At 45.0% G+C, this 23,246-nt stretch overlaps 1 protein-coding gene across 2 annotated transcripts in view; it reads left to right on the plus strand.

Moving 5' to 3' along the window:
* The window catches only part of atp8b1 (ATPase phospholipid transporting 8B1), a 213,145-nt gene extending 192,099 nt beyond the window's left edge, over positions 1–21,046 (plus strand). For both annotated transcript variants that reach the window (XM_072497355.1, XM_072497356.1), the window contains exons 22-28: positions 3,371–3,653; positions 5,338–5,561; positions 7,759–7,842; positions 10,215–10,460; positions 13,319–13,457; positions 15,959–16,089; positions 19,622–21,046. In XM_072497355.1, coding sequence (XP_072353456.1) covers positions 3,371–3,653; positions 5,338–5,561; positions 7,759–7,842; positions 10,215–10,460; positions 13,319–13,457; positions 15,959–16,089; positions 19,622–19,849 — 1,335 coding nt within the window. In that variant the 3' untranslated portion in view covers positions 19,850–21,046. The remainder of the gene's footprint in view (positions 1–3,370; positions 3,654–5,337; positions 5,562–7,758; positions 7,843–10,214; positions 10,461–13,318; positions 13,458–15,958; positions 16,090–19,621) is intronic.
* The last annotated feature ends 2,200 nt before the right edge of the window (positions 21,047–23,246 follow it).

A 23,246-nucleotide genomic window follows, 5' to 3' on the forward strand; every position in this document is an offset into this window, starting at 1 on the left:
CCACCGCTCTCGGGGCCCTGGCCGAGTCTCACCATGCCATGGCCCGGTCCCAGCAGGCGATGGCGCAGTCCCAGCAGTCAGTCGGGGAGAGCATTGACCGCCTGGCGCACGTGATGGATGGCGTAGCGCACTCTCAGGTTGAGATCGCACTGTCCATGGCAGGAATGTCGCACTCCCTGGGCTCCGTCTCGGCGAACATTCGGACCGTGGTCGATACTGCTGCAGGCCTCCAGGAGGTGTCGGTGGTGCGACGGGGCATGTCTCCCTCAGCGGGGGTGGGGGGGCATCCATCAAACATTGCGGGGATGAACGACTGTGCCAGAATGTAGGTGTCATGCACACTCCCGGGGTACCTTGCACACACGTGCATGATCTTCATGTGGGGGACTCACACCACCTGAATGTTCATGGAGTATGCGCCCTTCCTGTTCATGAACACTTCCCTGTTGTCTGCAGGTGGGCGCATGGGGATGTGCACACCATCGATGACACCCTGGACCATCGGTATCCCGGCCACCTTGGCGAATCCACGTGCCCGTGCTTCCTGCTGTGCTCGGTCCTCGGGGAATTGAATGTACCTGTCCGCGATGGCGTACAAGGCGTCGGTGACGGCCCTGATGCACCTGTGGACCGATGCCTGTGAGATCCCGGAGAGGTCCCCGCTCGCCGCCTGGAAGGAACCAGTAGCGTAAAAGTTTAGGGCCACCGTCGCCTTGATGGAGACTGGTATAGCGTGTCCTCCACCCATTCCAAGTGGTGCGAGGTGCGCCACGAGGTGGCATATATGTGTGACCGTCTCCCTGCTGAACCGTGGTCTCCTGCATGTGATATCCGGTAGGGCCACGAACGACATTCTGTCACGGTATACCCTAGGCCTCGCTGGACGCCTATGGTGCCCTGGCATCACCATCAGTGGTGGTTCCTCCTCTTCCTCCTCTTTCCCCCCCCCCCCCCCCAAGCACTTGGATATCAGTGCCCGCTCCCTGTGCATTCCTCGCTGTCGGGGGGGTCAATGGTCCCCTCGGCATCCCCCTGGACATTCAGGGCCTGAGCGCCTGCGGCCTGCGCTGCGACGACGGGCCACTCCGCGGCCATCCCCTCTGCTGCAGCAGCAACCGCTGCATCTGCAGCCACTGTGGGCTGTCTGAGTCTACGCTGCTGGATGGCAAACTCCCAGAGCTGCGGCTCCAACCACGGCAGTGAACATCGCTGTCTGGCTGGCATACATGGTGACCTGCAGGAGGGTGTTGGGGGGCAGAGAAACAACATGTTACACGGAGGTTCTTCCACCCCTCGTCAGCCGGGTTGCATGGGATACGCTGCAGATATGCAGCCAGCCTAACACCTGGTCACTGTCTGCGTCCAACAGTCAGTTCACACCGTCCTCCTCACCAGTGTGCCAGTCACCTGTGCCCATCAGCCACACGACAACCTGCGGCCGTGTCCTCGTCACCGTCCTGCCATATCAGGGCAGCTGACATGTGGCATCCGCGGATGGATGACACCCTCCAAACTCTTCCTCACTCCCCTCCCACGTCCACTCCCTCCCTCACCCGCCTCCCCCCTCCACTCCCCCCCCCCCCCCCCCCCTCACCTCCCTCCCACCTCCACACTCACCCTCACCCTCCTCCCACCTCCACACTCCCCCTCTCCACCTCTTTCCTCCCCCCCCCCCTCCACACTCTCCCTCACCCCCCCCCCCCCCCCCCCCCCCCCCCGTTGGCCGCAGCATTCTCGGGGAAGCTGACCCGGTCTGCAGGAGCTCCGGAACAGTCCACTCACCTCCTCACTCCTCACTGCTCAGCGTCAGCCAGCACGACTGGCTGACAACTTTATTTACCAGGTGTGAACGCCGATGGGGGTCACGCCGTCGGGACTTCGGCCCATCCGGGCCGGAGAATTGCGGGGGTAGCGGAGAATCGCCATTTTGGGTGTCTCGGGCGATTCTCCGGCCTGCGCCATGCAGAACTTGACGGGGCCAATCTCGTCGCTTGGGTGAATTGCGGGAGGGAGTCGGATCGGCGTCGCGTGGAAAAATAGTGCGCCAGGCGATTCTCCCAACCGGCGCGGCATCGGAGAATCACACCCAGTATCTCCACATTTGCAAATGATGCAAAGTTGGGTGCGCAGGTGAACTGTGAGGAGGACGCAAGATGCTTCAGTGGAATTTGGACAGGCTAAGTGAGTGTGCAGTATAATGTGGATAAATGTGAGGTTATCCACTTGGGTAGCAAAAATAGGAGGGCAGATTATTATTTGAATGGGTGTAAATTGAGAGGCGAATACTTAGCGAAACCTTGGTGTCCTCGTACATCAGTCTCTGAAAGTAAGCGCGCAGGTACAGCAGGCAGTAAAGAAGTCAAATGGTATGATGGCCTTCGTAGCAAGAGAATTTAAGTATAGGAATGGGATATTTCACTACAATTGTATAGGGCATTGGTGAGGCCACACCTGGAGTATTGTGTGCCGTTTTCATGTCATTATCTGAGGAAGGATGTTCTAGCTAAACGGGGAGTACAGCAAAGGTTTACTAGGCTGATTCCTGGGATGGCGGGACTGTCATATGAGGAGAGACTATGTTGGTTATGATTATATTCATTGGCATTTAGAAGAGTGAGAAGGAATCTCAAAGTAACTTATAAAATTCTAGCAGCATTAGACATGGTCAATTCAGAAAGAATGCTCCCGAGGGTAGGGGAGTTCAGAAATAGGGGTCTTAGTTTGAGGATAAGGGGTAAAACCTTTAGGAGTGGGGTGAGGATAAATTTCTTCACCCAGAGAGTGGTGACTCTGTGAAATTCACTGCCACAAAAAGTAGTTGAGGTAAAAGCTTTGTGTAATTGTGGCTCCTGGGGCCAACGGAATCGAGGGATATGGCGGGAAAGTGGGAACAGGGTATTGAACATGATGATCAGCCGTGATCAGAATGAATGGTGGAGCAGGCTCAAAAGGCTTAATGGCCTTCTCCTGCTTCTACTTTCTATATATGTTTCTATGTAAATATTTTGTTATTTCTTAATGATTTCCAATAGTTTCCCAATGACAGATGTTAAACTAACTGATCTATAGTTTCCTACTTTCTGCGCCTCACCATTTTTGAATATGTATGTTACTTTTGCATTTTTCCAATCCACTGGTACCTTTCCCACATCCAGGGAATTTTGGAATATTATAACCATTAGATCCATTATCTCTGCTGCCAATTTCTTCAACACCCGAGGATCAGGGCCTGGGAACTTATCTGCCTTCAAAGCCAATAGTTTGTTTGGTACTTTTTTTCCAATTGACGTTGATTGTTCTAAGTTCTTCCCTTTCTATTACCTCTGACCTACACCATTCCCTATGTTCCCATGGTACACTTATTTTCCAGAATGAAATACTCAAAGAGAAAAAAAGAAGGAAAAAGAAATGGTTCAGACGGCCAAAAACAGAGCATGAGAAGAAGATGCAAATGGAAAAGAATCTGGAAGATGAAGCAACTAAAGAAAGGCGACAGAAAGACTTTGTGGATTTAGCCTGCCAGTGCACTGCCGTAGTCTGCTGTCGTGTCACTCCCAAACAGAAAGCTATGGTGGTGAGCCTGGTGAAAAAATACAAGAAAGCTATTACCCTGGCAATTGGAGATGGTGCTAATGATGTTAACATGATTAAAAGTAAGTGGAAGGAGGGCTGGTAGTTTCAAGATCCCTTGAAAACCTGTTTTCCTTTTGGTTTCTTTTTGCAAGCTCCTAAGCAAGGAAACGGGACCAATCCTTCAGGTTAAATGGAATTTTAGCAAGAGGAGAAAGAATATGGAACGACTATATTATTGATTCAATTCTGTTTAAATTCTTCAGGAGAAATGTAATTGCTTTGATTTTAACTGAGAAACGTGATGTGAGGGTTTTACTGCACAAAATACCACTGAAGTTGAAAAGCTTAGGAGGAGTGACTAAGTAACTAGTTAAAGGAGAGCTAGAGGGAGATTCACAAAGTGCCCTAACACATTGGGACATCCTTGTAGGAAATCTCAGTTTCTGACTGATGGCAGAAATACTGTTTGAGAAATTGCCCAGGTGAATCAAAATTCCTTTTTGCCAGAACTATGGGGGTGAAATTAATCTTTGGCTACAGCACACAATCAGCAAAGGCAAATTGGCAGAAAACTCCACCAGAAAGAAGATCCATTTGGCCCTGCAGCCAAAGACCAATTTCGCTAGAAATGAAAACCTGCTTTGTGATTGCATTGCAAGCTGAATGTTCAGTGGACTGAATTTTAAATATCTACAGTTTTATACTTTACTAAAATTAGTAGGTTTTTGATGACTAACGGATGCTTTACCATTTTGTCTTTACAATTCTTTTTGTTCTGCATTGCACCTCAACAGGTGACTCTGCTTCCCTCTAGGTTCAGTAGAGAAAAATCACTGCAATTAGTTAATCTATCATTCTTTCATGGGCTCCATTTCCACGAGGTGGCATAGTGGTTAGCACAGTTGCTTCACAGCTCCAGGGTCCCAGATTCGATTCCCGGCTTCGGTCACTGTCTGTGCGGAGTCTGCACGTTCTCCCCGTGTTTGCGTGGGTTTCCTCCAGGTGCTCCGGTTTCCTCCCACAGTCCAAAGATGTACAGGTTAGGTGGATTGGCCATGCTAAATTACCCTTTGTGTCCAAAAAAGGTTAGGTAGGGTTACAGGGATAGGGTGGAGGTATGGGCTTGGGTAAGGTGCTCTTTCCAAGGGCTGGTGCAGACTCGATGGGCCGAATGGCCTCTGATCGGGGTACAGACTGATGGAGCAACAGATCTGAATGATACTTTTTCATTTTGAGGAGTCGTTGACATATATTGCATTCATGAAATGTTCCGCCAGCACAGTTGGGAGAGAAAGTTGCGGGAAGTTTTAACTTCTGAATTGGTACATGACCAAAAGTGGTTATGCTCCTTTTTCAATTTTCCATTCCATTGAAATCATTGGATGAATCAAATGGTCTTTTAGTCCATGCTTTCTTATGTTGCAAATGGTAACCTTAATATATATTTTTTAATTGCAGAGATTTATATGAAAGTTTTACTCCACTTAGAACACTTTGAAACAGCTCAGTTCCCGATCAGCACATAAATCAACAGATCGCTTTATCTAATTTAATCTGCTTCCTATGTCAATTTTGGTGTCTGGCGATATTGGCCTTTTCATCTACTTTTCTCAGTTTAAAATTATATGTCATGATATTAGCTATCAATGTACAGGACCGCATCAAATGATAGTGGTTGGGTTTCTTGATCTGTTTTGGAAAAATGCAGTGTTTAACTTGTTAGAAGATGCTGATGACCAGCAATTTTTTTATCCCTTGCTGCAGCTGCTCATATTGGTGTAGGGATCAGCGGCCAGGAAGGCATGCAGGCTGTGATGTCGAGTGACTATGCCTTTGGACAGTTTCGGTTTCTGAAGCGACTGCTCCTGGTCCATGGGAGGTGGTCATACATCCGGATGTGCAAGTTTTTAACCTACTTTTTCTACAAAAACTTTGCCTTTACACTGGTTCACTTTTGGTACTCCTTTTTCAATGGATATTCTGCACAGGTAAAAGCATTTATTTAGTCTGTTACAAAAAACATCACTGTTATGAGTACATGATTAGCGGCAGCAATAACTTCTAGCACACTGCTTCAGAGTGTGGGAAAACAATAATAGTTCACTGAACAGGAAGGATAGAATGGGTGGCAAAAGGCATGGAGACAAATTTTATTAAGCCCTTGGAAGGAGGATAATGATTCCATCTTGGACTACAGATATAAGCAATGGCATCAGGGTCCTTGCCCTGCTTGGATTAGTGGTTCTAGTAGTAGCAAATGGCACATTTCAGTGAAGCACAGATGTCCAACATGTTGTTCTTCATGGAGGTTTCAGCAGAAATAATTCCTGAACATCTGAATGGCTTCCAACAACGATATCTTCTTTACGCCCCTCCCTCTTCCAGCAATTTGACCTACTCTGTGTGATCTTTGTTTATTCTTGAAGTCCTGCTGCATTCCATGCATCTTAGCTACTAGATGAAATGTGAAGACTAAACCCCAAGCATCTGCCACAGCACAGTGGTTAGCACTGCTGCCGCACAGCACCAGGGACCTGGGTTCAATTCCAACCTTGGGTGACTGTCTGTGTGGAGTTTACACATTCTTCCCATTTCTGCGTGGGTTTCCTCCGGGTGCTCCGGTTTCCTCCCACAGTCCAAAGATGTGCAGATTTAGGTTGATTGGCCATGGTAAATTGTCATATACTGTCCAAAAGATTAGGTGGGGTTAAGGGATTGAATGGGGGGGGGGGGGGGGGGGGGGTGGACCTAGGTAGGCTGCTCTTTCGGAGGGTTGGTGATGACTCGATGGGCTGAATAGCTTCTTTCTGCACTGTAGGGATTCTATGATGCTACTCCCTATATACTCTAGCAATTTTAAACAACACCCCTGATAAATTAACATGCAACTAACACCAATAAATAGTTGACGATCCTTTTACATGAGCGGGGATCCCTTCTACTACTGAATGCATGTTCAGCTATACAAAGTTAATGGGGGGCATTGGCTCCTGCATCTGAGCTCCAAAATGGCACTTCTGGCATTGTACTCTGGGGCGGGATTCTCCGCATTCGGCGCGATGTCCGCCGACCGGCACCAAGAACGGCACGAATCAGTCCGGCATCGCGCCGCCCCAAAGGTGCGGAATCCTCCGCATCTTGAGGGGCTAGGCCCGCGCCGGACTGATTTCCGCCCTGCCAGCTGGCGGGAAAGGCCTTTGGTGCCCCGCCAGCTGGCGCGAAACTGACTTTGCCATGCGGCGCATGCGCGGGAGCGTCAGCGGCCAGTCACGGCATCCCCACGCATGCGCAGTGGTGGGGTCTCTTCCGCCTCCGCCATAGTGGAGACAATGGCGAAGGCGGAAGGAAAAGAGTGCCCCCATGGCACAGGCCCGCCCGCGGATCCGTGGGCCCCGATCCGTGGGGGCACCCCCCCCGGGGAATGATCGCTGGAGCCCTCGGACCCCGGAGCCCGCCCGCGCCGCCTTGTCCCGCCAGGTTAGAGAGGTGGTTTGATTCTCGCCGGCGGGACAGGCATTCCAGCAGCGGGACTTCGGCCCATCGCGGGCTGGAGAATTGCCGGGGTGGGCCCGCCAACCAGCGCGGCGCGATTCCCACCCCCGCCGAATATCCGGTGCCGGAGAATACGGCAACCGGCGGGGGCGGGATTCACGCCAGCCCCCGGCGATTTCCCCGACCCGGCGGGGGCTCGGAGAATCCTGCCCCTGATGTTATGATCTGCCTGCTCTGCATTCTCCCGGTGGCTGTTCACTGCACACTTGCTAATTCTATCACGAACATGGTGTTTAAGATGACTGTCGCCAGAATTGTGCTGAAGCCTCGTCTATCATTTTAATTTTCAATGACCGTCACAGTGTGAGAACAAAGGATGCTATCGAACCTAACTTAATGCTACAGTTTTCCAGATGGGCTGTATCATATTCAAGCATTGAGTTAATAGTTACATTAAAGTTGACAGTTCAAAGAGCATGGGGAACAGGGCCACCAGATATGTTTGATAGGATTACTATTCATATCTACCTTTTTTATCACTTCAGCTTTTTCAGTGTTTACCATACGTTGTGAGCAGTGCCCTTTTTGTGGTTTGTTGTTACACTAATAAATATGCAGTACAGTGTTTCTGAAACAAATTATGATTTGAAGGGTTGAAGAAATCTAATCCGTTTTGTTTCTCCTGATTTACAGACTGCGTTTGAGAATTGGTTTATTACACTGTACAACGTTCTGTACAGCAGTCTTCCAGTATTGGTTGTTGGGGTACTTGATCAGGTATATTCCATTCTTAAATTCCATGTCAATATACTGTGTGTGTATTTATGTGTGCTGCAGCTTTATCTCACCATCACCACTCTTGCCTCCTGCACTGTTGCTATGAGACAGTTTATCCAACATCCACTACTGGATGAGCAGAAATCTCCTCCCAATTAAGTATTGGGAAGACTGAAGCCATTGTCGTCTTTCCCTACTCCAAACCCCATTCTTTAGCCGCCGACTCCATCCTTATCTTAGATTAGGTCATTGGAACATAGGAGCAGGAGAAAGCCATTCAGCCCATCAAGTCTGCTTCACCATTCCAACAGACCATGGCTGATCATCTATCTCTATTCCATTTTCCCCTACTATCCCCATATCCCTTGATGTTATTGGAATTCAGAAATCTATGAATTTCTGTCTTGAACACGCTCCGTGATTGAGCTTCCACAGCCCACTATGATCGAGAGTTCCGAAGATTTACCACCCTCCAAGTGAAGACATTCCTCCTCATCCTCCTCATCTTGGTCTTCAATGGCATGCCTCTTATTCTGAGACTGTCCCCTGGTTCTCCACTCACCAACCAAGGGCAACATCCTGCCTACATCTGCCCTATCATGCCTTGTTGAGCATTTTGTAATTTTCAATGAACTCGCCTCATTCTTCAAAACACGAAGAATACAAACCCAGTTTCCTCAATCTCTGCTCATAAAAGAATCCCACCATCCCAGGGATTATGCTGATGAACTCCTGCTGCACTCCCCCTGTGGCAAATTCATCCTTAGGTTGGGGAAGCTCGAGTGGTTCTCCTTCGAGCAGAAGAGGTGGGGGAACAATTTTATAAGAGTTGTACAAGATTATGACAGGCTTTGTGAGGTAGCTCTTCCTATTTTCTGTTGGTGCACGGACTAAGGTGCAAAGATGTAAGGTTTTGGGTAAAAGATGCAGGGGGATACAGGAAGAAATGTTTGACACAGTAAGTGGTAATGACCTCGGTCTTGTTGCCAACAATGGTGGTGGAAGCAGAAATAATCAATAATTTCAAAGGAAATTCAACGAGAGTAGTAAACCTGTCAGACTACAGGGTAGAGTAGGGGAATGGAACTGATTCTTACCAAGGATGGTCACGGACAGAATGGGCTGCATGGCCTCCTCCTGTAATGACGGACTGAGGTATCTGTCTCTAACCCTCTGAGGTATCTGTGCTCCTTTAATTCTGCTCTCCTGTGCATCCTGAATTTTGATCAATCTACCTCGTTCATCAACTGTTTGGCCATCTCCACGTAATTCTCCTTATGTGGTACAGTGACTACTTTGTTTTATTATGCTTGGCTGTTTAAAGGGGCTGGCTATATAAATATAAATTGTTATATTTATTATACTGATTTGATTTGATTTTGTTTACAGTCACGTGTACCGAGGTACAGTGAAAAGTATTTTTCTGCGAGCAGCTCAACAGACCATTAAGTACATGAAAATAAAATAACAAGAAAAGAAAATACATAATAGGGCAACACAAGGTACACAATGTCACTACATAAACACCGGCATGGGGTGAAACATATAGGGGTGTAGTGTTAATGAGGTCAATCCATAAGAGGGTCGTTTAGGTGTCTGGTAACAGCGGGGAAGAAGCTGTTTTTGAGTCTGTTTGTGCGAGTTCTCAGACTTTATATCTCCTGTGCAATGGAAGAAGTTGGAAGAGTGAGTAAGCTGGGTGGGAGGGGGTCTTTGATTATGCTGCCCGCTTTCCTCAGGCAGCAGGAGATGTAGATAGAGTCAATGGATGGGAGGCAGGTTTGTATGATGGACTACGCTGTGTTCACAAATCTCTGAAGTTTCTTGCGGTCTTGCATGAGCAGTTGCCATACCAGGCTGTGATGCAGCCAGATAGGATGCTTTCTATGGTGCATCTGTAAAGGTTGGTAAGAGTTAATGTGGACATGCTGAATTTCCTTAGTTTCCTGAGGAAGTATAGGCGCTGTTGTGCTTTATTGGTGGTAGCGTCGACGTGGGTGGACCAGGACAGATTTTGGAGATGTGTACCCCTCGAAGCTGCTGACCATCTCCACCTCCACCGCATTGATGCTGCCAGGGGTGCGTACAGTACTTTGCTTCCTGAAATCAATGACCAGCTCTTTAGTTTTGCTGGCTTTGAGGGATAGACTGTTGTCGCTGCACCACTCCACTAGGCTGATGTAGACAATTCATGGAGCAAAGCATAATACAAATTAAACTCCAATCACTTTCTAGCCAAATAAACATAAGTCTCTATGTTAAATATGTGAGATTCAAATGGAATACATCTGTCACATTCTTATAGTTTGATTTTTAATTTTGTAATGTTACACAGCTTACACATTTTTCATCGATTTCTTTTCCCTTCTCAGGATGTTACTGACAAGTTGAGTCTTAGATTTCCAACAATTTATATACCTGGGCAGAAAGATGCTTACTTCAATTTCAAGAAGTTCTTTGTCAGCTTGTTTCATGGCATTATTGTGTCCATGATCATTTTCTTTATACCTTATGGAGCGTTCCTTCAAACAATGGGTCAGGATGGGGAGGCACCAACGGATTACCAGTCATTTGCAGTCACTACAGCCTCATCTCTCATTATAATTGTCAATTTCCAGGTAAGTGGATGTTTCGTGGGTTTCTCCATTTTTTTTTTCCTCTTTCCACCCCCCCCCCCCCCCCCCCCCCCCCCCCCAAAAGAAGGGGACTCCTGCTCATTCAGATTTGACATATGCCGCTACTCTCCACTACTGCGAGCAAGTTGGTTCTTCTCGTCAACAGTATATTAGAGCCTGAGGGTGTCCACCAGAGGTTGGGCAGGGCAATCTAGGTATGGGAATACACAATAAATAGAGGATACTGAGAGGTGTAGCAGAACAGAGTGGCCTTTGAATGCATATCCACAGATTCCTGAAGGCAAAGGACAGGTGCATAAAGATGGTAAAGAAGTGTTATGGGTCCGGGTTTACAGAACCCCAAAGTGTTTCATGGAGTTCAACCGACCCACAACTTTTAATAGATTGTGGTGTGGGAAGCACACAGTGTACTCTCCAGGTGTGATACAGCAGAAATGGACAAGTGGTTTTTAAAACAAAACAATGTTTATTCGATGAACTCAAGTTAACCTTTTAAAAACAAACATTGAATATCTTAACACCCATTACTTCAAAGATAACCCTAAAAGACTACAACACTAAATAATCCTTCAAACTGTTCCTTTAAACATCCAAAAGACTTCAAACCTTCAAAAATTGGAACACATTTGGTTACATTAAATATATTTATCGTCTTTGGATTTCAGAAATCAACAGACCAGCTCTGTGTTTCCTCCTGCAGCTCTCAGCAAAACACACAGACACTCCCAGCTGCCTTCTCAAACTGAAACTCAATAAAGCAGAAGTGAGCTCAGCTCCCCCACCCTCTGACATCACTTGAGTAATATAATCAGCCCCATTTCTTAAAGGTACATTGCTTAAACATGAAAAATAATCACTTATTGTCACAAGTAGGCTTCAATGAAGTTACTGTGAAAAGCCCCTAGTCGCCACATTCCGGCGCCTGTTCGGGGAGGCTGGTACGGGAGTTGAACCGTGCTGCTGGCTTGCCTTGGTCTGCTTTCAAAGCCAGCGATTTAGCCCTGTGCTAAACAGCCCCTTTCTTAAATGAGCTTAAATGGGAAACATCCATTTCTTAAAGGTACTCTCAAATGACAGAAGGCACATGGGATACTTTGCTTTGTACCCAAGGCATAAAATATAATAAAAGGGAGATTGTTGGAATTTGAAATGGAGGGAAAGAAAATTGAACAGGGTAAAACTAAATTTGTTTATTTATTTTTTTAAATCTCCAACACAAATTAAAATCTGAACAAATTAGAATCCAGATTTGTAAATTTCAAATTGTCAGTTTGAGAGTTTGATTGGCAGTTATTAAGACTTCAATTGGCAAACTCTAATTTTTAGGCTTCTTTAATGGGTAATAGAATATTACAGTGGATTACAGCGCAGAAGGAGGCCTTTCAGCCCACAGAGTCTACATTGGCTGTCTGCAGGAGCAACTTAACTAGTCTCACTCACCCACGCTTGCCCATAATCCCACAAGCGCTTACTCTTCAGGTACTTATCCAATTCTCTTTCTAAAGTCACAACCAAATCTAGCTCGACCACATTCTCAGGCAGTGCATTCCAGATTCTGACCATTTGCATCAAGTCTACAATTGGTTATTTTGCCATTCAACTTGTATTGGTGCCATCTATTTCTTAACCTTTCTGCCAATGAGAACAATTTCCCTCCATCTACTGTCTGATCCACTCATTATTTCGAACACCTCTATAAAATCTCCTCCACCTTCTCACCTTTCAAGTTACCAGCTTCATCAGGTACCTGAAACCTCTCGTACCTGAAACCATTCTTGTATGTTGTCCTTGAGTGGGAGCTGTGGCTCAGCTGGTAGCACTCTCCCCATGAGTCACTCGTTTCAAGTTCAAATTGCACTCCAGTCCTTTTTCAAAAATCTAGGCTGACACTCTGGTGCAAAACTGAGGGAGTACTGCACTGTCAGATGTGTGTCATCTTTCAGATGAGATGTTAAATCAGGGCATCAACTGTCTACTATGGTGCATGTAAAAGATCCCATGGCACTATTTCAAAGCAGAAGAGGGGAGCTATCCCTGCGTCTTGGCCAATATTTATCCTTAAATCAAAACCAGATTATCTGATCATTATTATATTGTTGTTTGTTGGAGTTTATAAATTAAATGCCATATTTCCTTCATTGCAACAGTGACTACACTTCAAAAGTATTTAATTGTTTTTGAGACATCTTGTGGCCATGAAAGGTAACATACAAATGCAAGTCTGTTTTTCTTATTTCCAAACGTTTTCTGTTCCCGTCTAAAATATTCACATCGCACTTTTCTGCCAAATATTCGCCCATTCCACCAGCCTGACTATATGCTCTTGAAGCCTATCGCTAACCTTGCCACAGTTCACGATGCTTCCAAGTTTTGTGTCATTTGGAATGTTTGAAATTGTGCTCTGTAACCCAAATCAAAGTCATTAATGTAGATAAAGGCTAGTAGTGGCAGTTCAGGGAAATTCAGAAAGCACCTCCTGATTGCCACTTTTAACTCTGCAGCAGCTTGATCTTGCTGTGCGATTTTCTCTTTAAGAACAGCAAGTGCTGTTAGTCTCATCATTACTTCTTCTTCAAATTTGATATAATTGTCTTCAGCAAGATGAACAATAGTACATTTGGTTAATGCACAAGAATCTAACGCACCCGATAAATTGTAGTGTCATCAGGTTTTTATCACTTCAGTGCTGTATTGTTTTCAATCATAACATGTACAAAACAAAATGTAGAAATGTCTTTATATCAGCACATAAAGCTGAGCATTCACTACATTTTTAATTTTGCATAAACATGATATAAATTTCTAATGTTTGTTGACAATTTTTAATTTGTTTCTTGCAGATTGCTCTGGACACTTCTTACTGGACTTTTGTCAATGCCTTTTCGGTCTTCGGAAGTATCGTTTTATATTTTGCGATTATGTTTGACCTTCACAGTGCAGGAATCCACATCATATTTCCATCGGTTTTTACCTTTACTGGTCAGTCACGTTATGAAGTATTTACAGCACAGAAAATGTGGTCCAATGATCAATGTTATTTATACTCATATAAACATACGAACTAGGAGCAGACGTAGAACACTTGGCTCTTCAAGCCTGCTCTGCTATTCAATAAGATTATAACTGACCTTTTTGTGTTTTGAATTCTACATTCCCATCAACCCCGATAACCTGATCTACCTCTGAGTTAAAAATGATGTGAACATATGAAAAGGAGCAGAAATAGGCCTCTCCACAGCAGCCTCCTTGTTGAAAGATGAAGGGCTGGATTCTTCTGCCCACCGCAAGATTGCCATGGGCAGGATGCAGACCACATACAAAAGTCCATTGACCACGGCCAGAATTTCCAGTCGTCGGGCAGGCGCGGCCGGAGAATCCCGTCTGAAATTTGCTGTTCGATCAATAAATTTAAATGAGCAGTGTTTTAAAAAAAACTATATCTATAGGGGTGAATGAGCTGAAATAAATTATAGCACTGCTCTTTCACTTTTCGGCCAACAAAATATTTTCCTGAACTTAACATCAGAGCCAGTGAGAAGAATTAGTTTGGAAAGTCTTGATTCAGTTTTAAATGACTTCTGAGGCTCAGTGTGATACTTTGCACTTTTGTCAATTTTTGCCGATTTGCACCAAGATCAGTGATGTGGATGATGTGGGTGATTTGCATGAGAAATGATCATCATTGAATATCGAAACATAAAAACCAGGAGTAGGCCTTCGAGCCTATTCCGCCATTCAATATGATCATGGTTGATCCTCTATCTCAATGCCGTTTTCCCGATTTCTCCGCATACTCCTTGATGCCATTTAAATCTTATTAAAAATCCCTCTCTTTCTTGAATACCCTGTGATTTGGCCTTCACAGCCTTCTGTGGTAGAGAATGCCACAGGTTCAATACCCTTTGAGTGAAGAAATATTTCCTCATGTTAGTCCTAAATGTATCCTGAGACTGTGACCCCTGGTTCTAGCTTCCCCAACCAAGGAAAACATCTGCCTGCATCTAGTCTGTCCAGCCCTGCTATAATTTTATACGTTTCTATCCGATGTTCTCTCACCCTTTTAAGCTCTAGTGAATAAAGCCCTGTCAAATCAATCTCCTCATAGGATAGTCCTAACAACCCCGATATCAGCCTCGTGAATCTCCTTCTGTGGCAAATATATCCTTTCTTAAGTAGGGAGACCAAAACTGCATGCAATACTCCAGGTGTGGTCTCACCAAGGCCCTGTGTAGCTGTAGTAAGACATCCCTACACCTGAGCTCAAATCCTCTTCAATGAAAGTCAACATACCATTTGATTTCCTAATTGCTTGTGGCACCTGCCTCTCCACTTTGATTGAATGGTGTACAAGGGATCCCTTTGTACATCCACATTCCCCAATATATCATCATTTAAATAATACTCTTCCTTTCTGTTTTGCACTCCGAAGTGTTTTGCTTCACATTTAGTCGGGTTGTACTGCATCTGTCATGTGTTTGCCCACTCACTCAACTTGGCTAAATCACGTTGGAGCCTTGCATCCTCCTCGCAACGCTCAATTCTGCCCAGTTTTGTGTTTCATCAAAAAACAAAAATGTCACATATAGTTCATATAATATATATATGTATGTGTGTGTGTGTGTGTGCTTAAACACTGATCCTTGGAGTCTTCTGGTGTTACCTATGCTCTGCAATGCTTTGAGAAGAAGACAAAAAGCTTGACTTTGTACAGCACATTTCACAATTAATGTCCCAAAGCACTTGTGAAGCCACTGTTCAATATAGGGAAATGTGGAAGTCAATTGATGTACATCAAGGTCCTACAAACTTCAATGCGACAAATAATCAGATCATTTATTTTACTAGTGTTGAGTGTTGAATTAATCTTGCCAGAAAACCAAGAAAAATTTTCCTCCTCCTTCAAATGGACCATGAGGTATTTCTTTACCTCTGCTGGAGAGGGCAGTTGGGCCGGGCCTGACCCACCATCTGTTGATTCAGAGGTGTTAGGTCACCTCCGAGGCTGATGCCAATGTTTGTAGATCATTGAATATTTAAAATTTAAGGGTAGAGGATTATCAATCTAGTCCATGGTAGACTGTATGTGATAAAGGTGGGCGTGTTGGGCGCCGTGTCTCTTCTTCCATAATATTTTGCATTAACTGGTGTGATACAATGGTTTTTATACTTTGATGCTAAAACTTTGAATACATTCAAGAGGCACTGGATATAGCACTTGGGGAGAATGGGATCTAAGGCTATGGGGAGAAAGCAGGATTAGGTTATTGAGTTGGATGATCAGCCATGATCGTGATGAATGGCGAAGCAGGCTCGAAGGGCCAAAAGGCCTGCTCCTGCTCCTATCGTTTATGTATTTATGTATACCTACACAAGAGCAAAAGTATTAATTGAAATTTGATGTAAATAGCCTGAGAAAAGTAATTTTAAATTTAACTTTGGTATTTAACTCTGGAGTGATTTGGACTGTATTCTTCACCTAGGTGCTGCCCCCAATGCTCTAAGACAGCCCTACCTATGGCTGACCATCATCTTAACTGTGGCAGTCAGTCTCCTCCCTGTTATTGCAGTCCGTTTCTTGATTCAGGTAATCAACCCATCGGAGACTGACAAAGTAAGTAACAAGCTGATTGTCAAAACTGTGATAATTTATCATCACCCAAATTCAGAAAAAAAATTTCAAACCATTTTCAGAAATTGAATATTCAGTTTTGTTTCTGTACCATTTTTATTTAGAAAAGGTGTTTACAACTGCATAAATTAATTTGTGAATTAAATTATCACATGCTTAAATATTGATGTTTTCTTTGTAGCAGCCGGATAGACTTGATATGATTAAAAGAGTACAAGGAATCCACGTAGCTCCGAGTATAATAATTTAACAATCTTTATTGTCACAAGTAGGCTTACATTAACACAGCAATGAAGTTACCGTGAAAAACCGCTAGCCACCACATTCTGGCGCTTGTTCGGGTACACAGAGGGAGAATTCAGAATTTCCAATTCACCCAACAGTCTTTGGGATTTGTGGGAGGAAACCAGAACACCCAGAAGAAGCCCATGCAGACACTGGGAGAACATACAGACTCTGCGTGGACTTAGACCCAAGTCGGGAATTGAACCTGAGATCTTGGCACTGTGAAGCAACTGTGCTGTCGACTTGAGCCTAATTTAAGAGCTGGAGTTTGCTCGAGTGGTTTTTTGACTGGAGCCAGTTTGTTCAGGATTTCCACATGCCTGTCTTATTTTCCTAGTTAGGCTTCATTTAAAAATACAAGATGGGCTGCTTCTACTTCAAGTGAATCTACCACTGTCAATTCATGAAGTGGCAGTTCTGCAAGACGAGAATAGGGAGGTGACTGAGTATAAAGGAGGCTGAAACCCTTGAAGGTGTCTTTACCTTAATTGATCGGTGAGCACTCAACTAGAGGCTACCAACATGTATTTCCAAGAGGTAGAAAGGAATTCTCCCATGCACTACCTTGTACTGAATGGCACAATCAATAATGCCACCCATCTGTTTTTGTATTTGGTCCATTATTAAAGATGAGTACTTGGCTGTGCATGATAAAATAGGATTGAGTCTGCATGGCTCCAGCAAGGGGAGGCCATGCCTGACAAATCTGTTAAGAGTTCTTTTTAAGGAGGTAACAAGGAAGTTAGACAAGGGAGAATCAGTGCCGCATAGGAGACTGTTAAATAAGTTAAGGGCCTATGATGTTACGGGTAAGATCCTGGCATGGATAGAGGATTGGCTGACTGGCAGAAGGCTGAGAGCGGGGATAAAAGGGTCTTTTTCAGGATGGGAGCCGGTGACTAGTGGTGTGCCTCAGGGATCTGTGCTGCGACCACAACATTTCACAATATACATTAATGATCTGGAAGAAGTAACTAAAGGCACTGTTGCTAAGTTTGCAGGTGAATCAAAGATCTGTAGAGGGTTGGGTAGTATTGAGGAAGCAGGGGGGTTGCAGAAGGACTGGGTCAGGCTAGGAGAGTGGGCAAAAAAGTGGCAGATTGATGAATACAATGTGGAAAAGTGTGAGGTTATGTACTGAAAGGAGGAATGGAGGCATTGACTATTTTCTAAATGGGGAAATGCTTCGGAAATTAGAAGCAAAAAGGGGCTTAGGAGCCCTAGTTCAGGATTCTGGAGCCGGTGGGGATCCCAGAGGACTGGAAAATGGCTAATGTAACATTACTGTTTAAGAAGGGAGGGAGGTAGAAGACGGGAAATCATAGGCGTGTTAGCCTGGTCGTTGCTAAGATTTGTAGAGTCCATGATTAAGGATGTGATTGTGGAGTACTCGGATGTGCATGGTAAAATAGGGCTGAGTCAGCATGGCCTTATCAAGGGGAGGTAATGCCTGACAAATTTGTTAGAATTCTTATAGGATGTAACAACGAAGTTAGATAAATGAGAGCCAATGGATGTGACATGATTCAATTTCCAGAAGGCCTTTGATAAGGTGCCGTACAGGAGGCTGCTAAATATGATAAGAGCCCATGATGTTAGGGGCAAGGTACTGGCATGGATCGAGGATTGGCTGACAGGCAGAAGGCAGAGTGTGGGGATGAAGTGGTATTTTTGGGGATGACAGCCGTTGACCAGTGGTGTTCCACAGGGGTCCGTTTTGCAACCACAACTATTCACGATATACGTTAACAAATGGAAGAAGGAACTAAGGGCATTGTAGCTAAGTTGGCAGATGATACAAAGATATGAAGAGGGACACGTCATGTTGAGGAAGCGGGGAGGCTGCAGAAGGACTTGGACAAGCTAGGAGAGTGGGCAAAAAAGTGGCAGATGGAATAAAATGTGAGGTTAAGTACTTCTGTAGGAAGAATAGAGGCATAGTTTATTTTCTAAATGGGGAAAAGCTGCGGAAATCAGAAGCACAAAGGGGCTGAGGATTCTGGATTCTCTTAAGGTTAACGTGTAGGTTCAGTTGGCAGTTAGGAAGGCAAATGTAATGTTAACAATCATTTTGAGAGGGCTAGAATACAAAAGCAGGGATATACTGATGAGGTTAGAAAGGCTCTGGTCGGACCCCATTTTGAATAATGTGAGCAGTTTTGGGGCCTGTGTCTAACGAAGGATGTGCTGGTTTTCTCAGAAGAAGTTCATAAGAACCATCCTGGAAATGAAAGGCTCGTCATTGAGGGGTGGTTGAGGACTCTGGGTCTGTACTCGATGGAGCTCAGAAGGATGAAGGGGGATCTCATTAAAACTTACAGAATACGGAGAGACTAGTAGGAAAAACTAGAACCTGAGGGCACAACCTCAGACTGAAAGGACGATCCTTTAAAACTGGGGAATTTCTTCAGCCAGAGGGTGGGTGGTGAATCTGTGGAACTCTTGCCAGAGAAGGCTGTGGAGGCCAAGTCGTTTAAGACAGAGGTAGATAGATTCTTGATTGATAAGGGGATCAGGGGTTATGGGGAGAAGGCAGAAGAATGGGGATGAGAACCAAATCAATCATGATCGAATGGCGGAGCAGATACGATGGACTAAATGGCATAATTCTGCTTCGATATCTTATGGCCTTATGATTGAGAACAAAAGGCCACAGATTTTTGAGTAATTGGCAAAGGAAACAATGATGAAAAGAGGAAAATCTTTTTCACACAACAGGTAGTTGGAAACTGGACTGCACTGTCGTTAAATATGTTGGAGGTAAGTTCAAGCAAGGCATTTAAGAGGAAATTGGATTATTATCTGGAAAGGATGAATGTGTAGATCTATGAGGTGAAGGCTGGAGAGTGGCATTGGGTAAATTTCTCATTTGGAGAGCCAGCACAGACACATCGGGTCAAATAGCTGCCTCCTGTGCTGTGACCATTCAATGATTCCATGTGGTTCATTTTTCTTGTTTTCTAAAGCTCCTGTGAGGCACTCTGGGATGTTGCTTTACACTAAGGGGCTGTATAAATAAACATTGTTGGTGTAAATTTGTCTGAACACTCAGGTAATGTAACAAACTTTGTCTCTGCTACTTATGTCTCATTTGGCAGAATGAGCTTCTGCAGTAGTCAACATTGTGACTTTGTTGTAAATGTTTGATGGAGGATGTCTTGGCTTTGCCAGACTGGAATCTCTTGGCCTTTGCCAAGCTTTAAACAAATATCTTTTTTTTTAATGACAGATTCAAATGAACCGCAAAAAATATGAGATTGAACTTCTGCCCAAACCAAGTAGACCTAGATCTTTCCAACGAAATGAGTCTATTCGTCGATCAGGCTATGCATTTTCACATCAACAAGGCTACGCTGACCTCATTTCTTCAGGTCGCAGCATCCGAAAGAAAGGTCCACGCTCTGAACCAGGTGTCAGCAGTAGGACATTTGAACCACCAGGTGTAAACGCAAGCTGAAACCATCAACATGCTGTTGCCTACTTAAGACTTTTTATATTTAACAGAAACTCTATTGACAGGAAAGCATCAATTTTTAAAAGAATATATAATTCTCAGGATACCTTGGAGGAAGATTGCAGCATGTTTACTGTTAGACTTTCACATCTGTACATTGCGAGATTTGGGATCCTTCCAATTTGCACACAACTAAGATGAGCACCATATGATATACAGCGGTTTAAATCCGAAGTTGGGATGACCTGCTTTCCCAGCACCACTCATCTGTTCCTACGATACGGTATGGGCACCATTTTAAGGACTAAGGACCTGCATTGAGGAGATTTTTTTTGTTTTGTTTTCCACAGAACAGCAATAAAAAAAATTGAATTTTGTTTTATTGACTTGCCGTGAGTACCTGAGCAGATTGTGTTTTTAATGTTTACATAGGTGCAGATTTACATAAGTTACCAACTTTCATTACAATTTGCGAATATTAAACCTTTTGCCCTTTATTTGGTGTTTTATAAATGTGAAAGCAAGAATTTAACTTTTTCCCCATGACACTCGAATATACATTTGAGAAAGCAACATTAAAAATCTGCACTGCCATTTTTATGTCCCGATCTGAAGTTCTTAAATATATTTTTTCAAAAGTTATTAGATGTTTAGTCTAAATTCTCCTTGTTGACATTCATTTATTATTTCTGCCTAGTCAGAAATTAAGGAGTATGTGTATATAGATATATATATATTTTAGGAATTATTTCTGTACTAAATGAGGATGGTTTTAAAAGAAAATAAAATTTATGGATTTCTGTCTAATTGCTCTAGCAGCGTAAATCTTTGACATAAACTCAAACCATGAAAGACTACAGGAGAATCCAAATGCATGCCATAAGACTTGAGCATCCTACTGTTTTTACAGATGTTTACATCCAGGGAAATTGTTAGATCAAGTGGAAAGTACACTGGCACTGTTTAAACTTATGTCTTCTCCACCATTTTATCTTTTGTTAGTCTCTTGGAATCAAAAAAGTTGTTGCAATCTCTTCCACCAGATGTAATGCACAGTTTTAGTATCTTATCTCTTGGGACAATAGCTGTTTAAAATACATGTACTGCCTCTTTTCAGAGGAGCTCGTAGTAGAAACGCAAAATTATAATACATCAATATGAATTTGATTAATTATCTGAAATAAAGCCTTTAAGAATTCAGTATCTTGTTTTTTTCCCCCCCACAAAAGCCAAGGGCGGTATTCTCTCCCCTCCCCATCCCCCCCGCCGGGTGGGAGAATCGCTGGGGCGTCACGCCGCCCCGACACCCGCAAGCGATTCTCCCACCCCCGAAACCAAAGCTGCGAGAATCGCCGCAAACGGCTAGCGGCAATTCTCCGGCCCGGATGGGCCGAGCGGCCGGTGAAAAAAATGATAGTCCCACCACCGCAGTTCACCTCTGGTCGCTGCCGGCGGGAACTCTGCGGGAACGCTGGGCGGGCGGCCTGTGGGGGGGGGGGGAGGCGTCTCCTAAACCGGGGTGGCCACCGATGAGGTCTGGCCCGCGATTGGGGCCCACCGATCAGCCGGCTGGCCTCTTTCCCCCCCCCCGGGCCGACTTCCTGTTGCGGCCGGCCCCTGAACACCGACCCCATGTTGGGTCGGGGCCGGCGCGCGCAAGAAGTTTCCCACGCATGCGCAGGATGGCGCAGCCCAACTGCGCATTCACGGGTTGGCGTGGCGCAAGGAGGCTGGAGCGGCATGAACCGCTCCAGCGCCGTGCTGGCCCCCTGTGGCGGCCAGAATAGGTCGTGCCCGGGCCCTGTTCGCGCCGTCGTGAAACGCGACGGCGTTCACAACGACGCGAACATTTGGCCTCCATATCGGAGAATCTCGCCCCAAGTGTTTTCCCCAACTCTTCACAGAGTGGTAAAAATGTGGAACGTGCACCATAGGGAGCAGTTGCAGTGAATAGTATAGATGCATTTAAAGGGAAACTAGACAGGCAAAGGAGGGAGATGGGAATAAATGGTTGTGATAGATTTGGATGAGGGGAGGCTAGAGTGGAACATGAACACTGGGGCAAACTGGTTGGGCCAAATGCTGATGTCTTATGTTTCCTTGGGGATCCTAACTCCGGCATTACAAATGAAGGAAGGAGTCATCAACAGTGCTACTAGGTGACACTTCCTTTGCAACAATCTGCTCACTGACACTCAAGTTTTCACGAGGGTCTCTCCGCTCCTGACCTTATTACATACAGCCTTGGTTCAAACAGGGATGAAAGAGCTGAAATCCAGAGGTGAGGCAAAAGTGACTGCCCTTGACAGCATGGCAATATTTGACATTGTGGCATCAAGGACCCTTAGGAAAATTGGAGTCGATAGGAATCGGTTGGGGGGGGGGGGGGGGGGGGGGGTTACAAAGGAAGATGGTGGTTGAAGCATTCCAGGATTTTGATCCAGAAGGAACGGCAATATATTTCCAAGTTAGAATGGCAAGTGACTTGGAGGGGAACTTCATGTGGTGGTGTTCCTTTGTGTCAGCTGCCCTTGTCTTCTAGATGGCAGTGATTCTAGATGGTAGGCTGTTTCCTGTTGCTTTTATGGTTTTGGATTGGAATGAGGAGAAATTGCTTCACACAAAAGGTTGTGAATCTTTTCAGATTGTCTGCCCAGAAAGCTATGCAAGTAAGTTGTTGAGTATGTTTAAGATGGTGATCCACAGATTTTTGGATAATGAGGAACTCGAGGGAACTCTTGGGACACAGTGATGACACCCCTGCTTCTGACCCAGAAGTTCTGGGTTCAAGTTCCAACTCCAAGAGAGTTTGAGTATCGACTTGTAAATCCTTCCAAGAAATACCAATAGCAGGAATAAGAGTAGGTGGAGATTCCAGGTCAGCTACGTGATGGAAATAAATTGGAGCCTCCATCCTCACTATCCACAGTTCCAGGCTACAAATTGCAAAGGTGTATGTTACAATAGCAACTCAGACTGAACTCCGACTCGAGGAGGAGAAGACGAGGGTGCTTGGAGGCAGTTGGCTAGACAGCTGGTCAAGGTTAGGTTGTTGCCAACAGCATGAGGTCCAATCACTGTTCCAGTTGGGCTGGATTCAGGACCCGCCTCCTTGCTCTACCTGTGGTGGAGATTGTGGCACTATGGGTCAGACCTGCCTTTGGGCAGAAAACTCAAGAACGAGGAGAAACTTTAGAGATATAGGGTTAGCTTGGGAAGCTGGTGATGGGGGGTTGAGTCAGCCATGATATTGAATGGTAGAACAGGCTCAAATATGCTTGAGTTACTTATTTCATATGGTCTTCTATTCCAGTAATGTCATGGAGGGGCTGGTTTAGCACACTGGGCTAAATCACCGGCTTTTAAAGCAGACCAAGGCAGGCCAGCAGCACCGTTCAAT

Source organism: Scyliorhinus torazame, chromosome 3 (genome assembly GCF_047496885.1).
Source record: "Scyliorhinus torazame isolate Kashiwa2021f chromosome 3, sScyTor2.1, whole genome shotgun sequence".
NCBI lineage: Eukaryota > Metazoa > Chordata > Chondrichthyes > Carcharhiniformes > Scyliorhinidae > Scyliorhinus > Scyliorhinus torazame.